General features: G+C 38.0%; 1 protein-coding gene across 1 annotated transcript; it reads right to left on the bottom strand.

Moving 5' to 3' along the window:
- Positions 1 to 7,919: 7,919 nt before the first annotated feature.
- Positions 7,920 to 9,484, bottom strand: LOC125596838 (AP-2 complex subunit sigma-like). Its single transcript, XM_048771857.1, has 6 exons — positions 9,335 to 9,484; positions 9,174 to 9,272; positions 9,058 to 9,108; positions 8,742 to 8,915; positions 8,225 to 8,284; positions 7,920 to 8,117 (listed from the first exon to the last, which is right to left on the bottom strand). Exons 1-6 carry the CDS (start codon positions 9,335 to 9,337, stop codon positions 8,076 to 8,078), a joined length of 429 nt encoding a protein of 142 aa, XP_048627814.1. The 5' UTR covers positions 9,338 to 9,484; the 3' UTR covers positions 7,920 to 8,075.
- Between the last annotated feature and the right edge of the window lie 255 nt (positions 9,485 to 9,739).

Here is a 9,739-nt window from a genome sequence, read left to right on the forward strand (position 1 = left end):
GCAGCGTGGCTGCAAAGGAAAAGAGAAGATTCGTGGGATATTTCTAGTTTTCTTGTTCTGTTGCGTATTTTCTGAGAAAGGTTCAACTCTCTCTTCTTTTCTGGACCGTCGCTATGGTATGCGTGTCTAAAATGCACAATTCTAAGCCGGACGTTAACACGGACTTTTTGTCCAGCTAGATAGTATAAAACACGTGTCAAAACTAGTGAACGCTTCAACTTTTTCTTCCTCTGTATTTTGTTTGTATATTAAAACTTTTCTGTTTTTTCGCCATCGTAGAAAAGTTTTTTTTTAAAACAAGCAAATAACTATAACTACTTTATAAAAATAAGTTATAGGAATCGTTTGTGCAAAAATTCCGCAGACCCCAGTTCACACGTGATTTTGAGAGTTATCCGAGCTCGGCCGCTGAAGAATAGATGGGACGCAGACGCATGCACGCTAGCCTTTGATAACACGCCAGCATAATATGCGCATGAGTCGGTGGTAAATTGGTAATAGAATAGTTTGTTATAAATCCATGATATGGATATGTGGATTGCCATTAACATTAAGAAGGTTTACATTCGATCCGACTATCCGGTCCGTCTACACCCGTCTCCGGTCCGTCTACATCCGTCCAAGACTAGTCAAGATGAAGATTCATTCAACCGGAACATTTATGAGCTTTGACCAAGTCTATATCTTTGTAGTCAATATGTATTAAATGTGTAGATTCTCTCCTTGCTGTAAACCCTTGTGAACCTTCACTATATATTGATAGTGAGAGCTAATGAGAAAGACACACCTTTCACAGCAACACTTCTCTCATATTTCTAACACGTTATCAGCACGATTGTGCTCTCCACCTGAGAAAGCTCTCTCCGCCGGCATTCCCCTTTCCGGCCAGCTCCTCTGGTGCTCAGCCTTTGCTCCACCGGCGCTCAGCCTTCTCTCCACCAGGCCACCTCTCTCTCTCTGCCGGAAAACTCCTCTCTCTCTCAAATTCCGGCCAACTCTCAGCCTCTCTCTCACGGTGGTCCTCTCAGATTCTTGTGGTGAAAAAGGTAAACAAATCAAAACCTTGAAATCTAAAGAACACCATTATATCTGAAAGAAATCTAGGATCTATATGAATCCATAACTTATAAACAATCTATGGATTTAAAATATTAATCTTGTTTCTATGATCCATATGATCCATATGAAACTTGATTCTAAAATTATTTTGAATCCATAAAACTTAAAATTCTCTAAAGGTACTATGTTTCTCTAAAAACTTATAAACTTATTAAAATACCTAAAGATCTACATGAATCTTGTTTATAAAAACTTATGAATCATAAAATTAGTAGAGAAAGCTTAAACCTTTGATTCAATCCTTTTGTTTGGCCATTTTACCAGATGTGATAAACATAAGTGTATAATCTGGCCAAAACAAAATTCCATCAAATCCTTGATGTGCCATTTTCGGCCAGATTCCCTAAAAATCAGTCAACCCATCAATAAAATCGAAATTAAAATCATTCATTGCATATCCTTGACTATTAATATTTTTTTGTAACTATCAAAGTTTTAAAAACCTTTTATGATTTTTATAAATGCATAATCGATTTTATAAATGCTTGTTTGATTTTATTAAGTGTATATCTTTGACTGAAAATTATTTCTAAAAGTTTTATAAGCCATAGTCTTGATATGTCATAAGGTAGAATGAAATCTGTTTGAAAATCATTTGATTATATTGTTGTTAATTAAACCAACCATGAACCGATTTTATATCATACTGAATTTTGATCACATAGTTTGCTAGTTAAAATAAAACTTGATCTAGTTTCATCCTTGAACCTGATTCTATGATTAAATTATGTACTGATCATTTGCATACCTGATAGCATCATTTAGTAAATCATTAGATCAAACTTGAATCATCCATGAACTGACCTTTGCATGCATCCAACTATCATATTGTTAAAACTGGACATAGGTATCACATAATTGAAACCAAACATACATGTTCGCATAGCTTTAGCAATGATGATACTAGTTCGTCTGAAGTGGTTCATGTTGTTTGCATCTAAATGATTCACACTGTTTGCATATAGTTAGACAAAATCGGTTTCCATTTAAAATTTAGTACATTTGCTTTATTCGAAATTATAAACGAAGTTTTAACCGATTTTGAAAATCTACTTTGGTTTACAAATATCTTGAACATTTTATCTTAATACATATAAAATATTTTCTGAAAATAAAATGCATAATAAACCATCATTATTATAAATCATCAATCTCCTTGGCATATAAATTCAAATCCTGAATTATATTATGAATCATTACTCCTTTATGGATATTTGATTCAGATGTCAAAAATCAACAACCTTGAATATGCTTCCCTCAATCTCTCCGGAGATAATTACCTCCAATGGAAGCTTGATACCAAGATCCTCTTAAGGTCCAGAAACCTTGGTGATACTATCACTGAAGGCACTGAGCCATCAGACAAGGATAATTACAAGGCAATTGTTGTCATTCGCCATCACCTTGCTGAAGGTCTCAAGGACCAGTATCTCACAATTGAGAATCCTCTGGAACTTTGGACAGAGTTGAAAACCAGATTTAATCATCAGAAAACTGTGATATTGCCAAAAGTCCTTTATGATTGGAGAAACCTGAGAATCCAAGACTATAAGCCTGTGGAAGAGTATAACTCGGCTTTGTTCAAAATAGTCTCAAAGTTGAAACTTTGTGGTGAGACTATTACTGATGCTGATATGTTGGAGAAAACATTCTCCACATTCCACACCAGCAATGTTGTGCTTCAGCAATAGTACCGAGAGAAGGGTTTCTCCACTTATGCTGCCTTAATCTCTTGTTTGTTGCTAGCTGAGCAAAACAATGAGTCACTCATGATGAACAGTGAGCTAAGGCCTCCTGGTGCTAAAGCATTGCCTGAGGCACATGCGGCCGTAGAGCCAAAGGATGAGACTCCAAGAGAGTCATACCATGGTCGCATGAGAGGCCGTGGTAGATGGCAAGGTCGTAACCGTGGGTTTCAACCACGTGGCCGTGGATTTCAACCACGAGACCATCTTGGTCGCAGCCGAGGCCGAGGCTATAGCCGAGGTCATCAAGCTAACCGTGGGTATAAGTCCGACTTCAAAACCCATGGCTCGAGCTCGACCAAATCTGCTTGCTATCGTTGTGGGATGACCAATCATTGGGCTAATAAATGCAAAACTCCCCAACACCTTGTTAAGCTCTACCAGGAGAGCATAAAGGGCAAGAACTCTGAGGCAAATTTGGTCCATTATGATGATGAGAATGATCTAGACGATGAGGATGATCAAGCCCATGACAAAGATGATCATGAGGACTTTGAGACTTCAGACCTCCTTACAAGTGGCTGAATATGAAGATTTCGATATCATATTGCTTTTGTCTTTGCACTTTGAATTCTTGATTTGGCTTTATGTCTTTTGTTTCTCATGTTCTATGACTTTGGCAATTCTATATATGAAATAAAGTTTTTACTTTATATATGCCTTATACAAAGTTGAAATTATTAAGAACATAAAACAAAGCCATTAAAACATACTTTAAACCTTAAGTAATATCTAAGGTGTTGACTCTTGTCTATTTTCAGAAATGAAAGAAGACAAGAACCAGCTAGTAGTGGATAGTGGATCAAGTCACACTATATTAAAAGACAAAAAATATTTTGTTAACCTCATTTTAAAGAGTGCCAATATCAATACTATAGCAGACACGGCCAGCCTTATTGAAGGCCATGGCCCGGCTCACTTAGTGATGCCTAAAGGCACGCATTTAAAATTTTCTAATGCATTATATTCTCCTAAATCAAAGAGAAATCTGTTAAGTTTCAAAGACATTCGCATGAATGATCTACATGTTGAAACTAGGGGCGAGGGAAAGAAAGAATTCCTCTTGATTTATGAAAATGCCCAAGGCCATAAGAAAGTCCTAGAGACTATCCCTACTATATCAATAGGCCTCTATTGTGCCAATATAAAATCGAGTGAGGCTAACACTTCAATTCCTAATGAGTTCAGAGAAGCCTTTAAACAATGGCATGAAAGGCTTGGCCATCCTGGCAGATCCATGATGCGCAAAATAATCTCGAGCTTAACTGGCCATTCCTTGAAAGATAGGATAACTATCCCTATGAGCATTACATGTATTCCATGCTCACAAGGAAAATTAATAATAAGGCCATCACCTGGAAAGGTGGGTAAGGAAACATTAAACTTTCTGGAAAGAATACATGGTGACATATGTGGACCAATACACCCACCTTGTGGGACATTTCAATATTTTATGGTCCTCATTGACGCATCGACCAGATGGTTGCATGTTTGTCTATTATCATCTAGAAACTTAGCATTGGCAAGACTATTGGCACAGATCATAAGACTGCGAGCCCATTTTCCAGATTTTCCACTAAAGACTATACGTCTTGACAATGCAAGTGAATTCAGTTCCCAATCTTGTAATGATTACTGTATGTCCATGGGGGTAAGTGTGGAACACTCCGTGGCACATGTACATACATAGAACGGATTGGCCGAATCCTTCATTAAAAGAATCCAGTTGATTGCTCGACCATTACTCATGAGGTCGAAGCTACCAGTATCAGCTTGGGGACATGCGGTATTACATGCTGCTGAATTAATACGCATAAGGCCGTCCAGTGAACATAAATATCCTCCATCCCAATTACTCTCGGGTCATGAGCCAGACGTATCCCATATCAAAACATTTGGATGTTCTGTGTACGTCCCTATTGCACCACCACAGAGAACAAAAATGGGACCTCAAAGGAGGATGGGAATATATGTTGGTTTTGATTCTCCAACCATTATTAAATATCTTGAGCCTACTACTGGAGATTTATTTAAGGCCAGATATGCTGATTGTCATTTTGATGAATCAGAGTACCCAACATTAGGGGGAGAAAATAACAAGCTGGAAAAAGAAATTGTATGGAATCAAACATCCTTATCATGGCAAGATCCTCGGACTCAATCATGTGATTTAGAAGTCCAGAAAATCATTCATATGCAAAAGCTAGCTAATCAATTGCCTGATTCCTTTGCTGACCCGAAAAGAGTGACTAAGTCCTATATACCAGCTTGTAATGCACCAATAAGTATTGATGTCCAAGATGGACACAATCAAGTGGCTACAGAGTCTAAAAGCACGTCTTAAGCGTGGTACACCAATTGGTTCCAAAGATAAAAGACCTCGGAAACTAAAGAAAGGTGCAAAAGAAACCGAGGTCATAGATTGTCCAGACAAGGCCGAAATGGCCATGCCTAAGGTACCAACCAATGAGACTCGGGACGCCGAGCCTCATGGTACTGAAGGTGCTAATGATGAGATCTCGATTAATTATTTAATGTCTGGGACAAGATGGAACCAGAAAGATGTCGACATCAATGATATATTTGCATACCAAGTAGCCCTTGATGTGATGGACTTAGATGAGGATAATGAACCCACGTCTATACTAGAGTGCACTCAAAGATCAGATTGGCTCAAATGGAAAGAAGCCATAAACGTGGAGTTAGAATCATTTAAGAAAAGGAATGTCTTTGGATCGATTATCCGGACACCTTATAATGTTAAACCAGTGGAATATAAGTGGGTATTTGTGAGGAAGAGAAATGAACATGGTGAAATTGTAAGATACAAAGCACGGCTTGTAGCACAAGGATTCTCACAAATACCAGGCATCGATTATGAGGAGACATACTCCCCTGTGGTGGATGCAACTACATTTCGATTTTTAATAAGTCTGGCCATCAAAGAAAATTTGGATATGCGGTTAATGGATGTTGTAACCGCATACCTTTATGGTCCACTGGATAATGAAATATATATGAGATTACCAGAGGGTGTTGAGCTTAAAGCTAATAAAGGTTCTCGAGAAGAACACTGCATAAGGCTGAACAAATCCTTATATGGACTTAAGCAAAGTGGTCGAATGTGGTATAATCGCTTAAGCGAATACCTTGCCAAAGTTGGCTATAAGAACGACCCTATCAGTCCATGTATCTTTATAAAGAAGTTTGCAAACAATGGATTTGTTATCATAGCAGTGTATGTTGATGATTTGAACATCATTGGAACCCCTGGGGAAATCGCCCAAACAGTTGAATATCTCAAGAAAGAGTTTGAAATGAAAGACCTAGGTAAAACTAAAGTCTGTTTGGGGTTACAACTTGAGTACATAAAAGGAGGAATCCTTTTGCATCAAATGGCATATACAGAAAAGGTACTCAAGAGATTTAACATGGACCAGGCTCACCCATTGACCAGCCCAATGGTCGTGAGGTCCCTTGGAGTGGACACTGACCCATTCCGTCCTAAGGAGGATGATGAGAATGTCCTGGGTCCTGAAGTGCCTTACCTCAGTGCCATAGGAGTGTTACTGTATTTGGCTAGCCACACTATACCAGATATATGTTTTGCCGTTAGCCTCCTAGCCCGTTTTAGTTCATGTCCGACCCAAAGGCACTAGAATGGAATTAAACATATCCTACGTTACCTTCAAGGAACTAAGGATTTGGGTCTATTTTATACCAATGAAACCAAAGATGGTTTAGTAGGCTTTACTGATGCAGGCTACTTATCTGATCCACAACATGGTCGGTCCCAAACCGGTTATGTGTTCACTCATGGTGGTACTGCAATATCATGGCGTTCCATGAAACAAACTATAGCAGCCACATCATCTAATCACTCAGAAATCTTAGCCATGCATGAGGCAAGTCGTGAGTGTGTATGGTTGAGGTCTATGACTCAACACATCCGATCAGATAGTGGAATGGTCGAGGACAATGGTCCGACCATCATATATGAGGATAATGCAGCCTGCATTGCTCAACTCAAAGATGGGTATATCAAAGGTGACCGAACCAAACATGTACTACCCAAGTTCTTCTTCACACATGAGTTGCAGAAATCCAAGGAGGTCAGCGTCACTCAAATCCAGTCAAGTGAGAACTCAGCCGACCTCTTCACCAAGTCACTTCCCACCAGCACATTCAGGAAGCTCACGCAGCAGATTGGCATGCGAAGACTCAAGGACCTTCAGTGATGTCCAAATCAGGGGGAGTAATGTGTGTTGTACTCTTTTTCCTTTCCTTGGTTTCCCTTTTTACCACATTGGGTTTTGGGTTTTCCGGGAGAGGTTTTAATGAGGCAACGTTAGCACATTACAAGCCCGATATGGTTATGGCATCCAAGGGGGAGTGTTATAAATCCATGATATGGATATGTGGATTGCCATTAACCATCAAGGAGGTTTACATCCGACCCGACTATCCGGTCCGTCTACACCCGTCTCCGGTCCGTCTACATCCGTCCAAGACTAGTCAAGATGAAGACTCATTCAACCGGAGCATTTATGAGCTTTGACCAAGTCTATATCTTTGTAGTCAATATGTATTAAATGTGTAGATTCTCTCCTTGCTGTAAACCCTTGCGAACCTCCACTATATATTGATAGTGAGAGCTAATGAGAAAGACACAACTTTCACAGCAACACTTATCTCATATTTCTAACATAGTTTAAATTGTGGGAGTTTTGGATGATCTTATTCAATAGCTTTGTGAAATCGGAATTCTGGCGTATTTAATGTCACAAATTCAAAGGTGGATCAAGGTGATTATTGTATTGGAGTTAGAATTCGGCGTACTACTCAAAATCAGACAACATAGGCCATGTTCCTTAATGCGAGACTGAAAATGAACAGGGACCTTGGTAAAGGCAATGCTTTTAGTGAAATTCATAAGAACCTAAACCATCATGAATTGCAGTAACAATACATGATTTGGTTTTCTTTTTCATCAGTGCGAAAGAAGACAATTGCATCTGAACACAATGTCTCAGACCATCATATTCTTTCTTTGAGTTGTCCAAATAAATGTTTTGTTTATCATTAGAGTTTTAAAAAATCAAAACGAAAAGGTGTGTGTTTAAGGTAGACAGAACATAACAGAGAGGAGCAAAAAGGAAGACTCATACTGCTCATTTTCATTCTTGACTATCATATAATATCCCAACCTCATCACTCGAGCTTCTCCAGTTCTGACATCCTCTCAATGATCGCCTGCAACAAAGAGAGTTGATGGATAACTTTTCAGTTTACTGCCAACAATAAACGAGAAAAACTGCTCTGAGAAAAGAAGGAAAAAAAAAAAGGTTTTATGGGCGCACCCGCTTGCTTGTTTCTTGAAGCTCTCCAGCAAGAATGAATTCATCCAGTATTAAGTACACCTTACATGAAACAACAATTGTGAATTAGTAAAAATTTAAAAAACAAATAAAGAACTAATACAGAAACTTCGAAGCAACATAATTTATCCATCACTCATCAGTCTTTTGCCTTACCTTGATATGATAATGCCAAACAAGAATCATCACTAAATTAGTAAGTAAATTAATATCAACTAAAAACTCATGTGTAAATTTCAGAGCAACACCTTTATCCATTAAAAAAAAAAAAGAAACAAGCTTTGATATGATAAAGCTAAAAAATCATCACTAAGTTTTTCGAGAAAGCCACTCGTAAGATACTAAGATGTCCAAGGAAGAATTTGCTAATCATAAAACAATGACAATTAACTCTAATCATAGGTCGTCCACAGGGAAGTAGGAGACTGAAACAGTTTGAGAAGTAACATAAAAGGATAAACGAAAGAAAGAAAGAAAGAAAGATGTTTTGGGGGGTTACCTTGTGGAAGTTGAAAACCAAATCAAGCTCACAGACATTGCTGAAGAAATGGTCCAAAATCTCAACGAACAAGTGGATGCATTCAAGGTAAGCCAACTCATTGTCTGTTATGTCAACGCACAATGAGAAAAACAACCCTGCATATCTCCTGTATATAACCTTATGCGTTCTAAACTGCAACAAAACAAAGATTATACAAAAAGTAACATATATAAGCAAGCATGATTTAGAACCCTAATCTAGTTGACTTTTGTAACAAGAATCTTGAAACTAAACCAAAAACTCTAATCTCGTTGATAAGCAAGAACTAACAAACCTCGACGAAATTGGTGAACTTTGAGTCGCGATTGACCACCAATCTATGAACCTGAGAGCAAATTAAGAATCAGAGCACAAAGAAGGGAGAAAGAATAGAGAATTGAATTATTGTACCTCGTATTCAACCTTGTGTTTCTCGGACTCCTCGAGAGGAACATAGTACTTTGCAAGACGAGTCTTGCCTTGTCTGTTCTGCAACAATATGAATCGGATCTGCAAAGACAAAATTGAGATATCAGATTATCGAATTCGAAGAATCTTAAAACCATTTATACCATTATTCCCGGAATCACACAACACAAGCAAACGCATCCAAGGTTTCGTAAGATCTTCGGCAGCCTTGCGGGTTGCTTCTCCCAGTTAACACTTATTGGAATGGTCTCAATTTAATTATTCTTTTTTTCAGGTCATTTTTCGAAAGTGAAAAAAAGCCCATTAAAGACATTACATTTACAAAGATGGTGTTCAACTCTCTCACTCATTAACCATTATTATACGTTGGACAATTTGAGCCCATTTGAACAATATGGTTTAAACAAAGCAACAACATATGTCGGGATTCTTAACTCATGATTTGATATTTTTTTTGTTTTTTTACACTTTTCAACTTAGAGACGGCTCTTATATCTCTTATTTAAGAGACAGTTCTAAGTTTTTCTTAGTTAAAATCTAAGAAAAAC

The sequence above is a fragment of the Brassica napus genome, unplaced genomic scaffold (assembly GCF_020379485.1).
Source record: "Brassica napus cultivar Da-Ae unplaced genomic scaffold, Da-Ae ScsIHWf_1307;HRSCAF=1866, whole genome shotgun sequence".
NCBI classification, from domain to species: Eukaryota; Viridiplantae; Streptophyta; class Magnoliopsida; order Brassicales; family Brassicaceae; genus Brassica; species Brassica napus.

Bases quoted from the DNA above. Each gene is read 5' to 3' on its own strand.
- LOC125596838 (XM_048771857.1), bottom strand. The intron at 9,109-9,173 runs GTACAATAATTC...ATTTGCTCTCAG, and splicing joins AACACAAGGTTGAATACGAG to GTTCATAGATTGGTGGTCAA. The intron at 8,118-8,224 runs GTGCGCCCATAA...TCTTTGTTGCAG, and splicing joins TTCAAGAAACAAGCAAGCGG to GCGATCATTGAGAGGATGTC.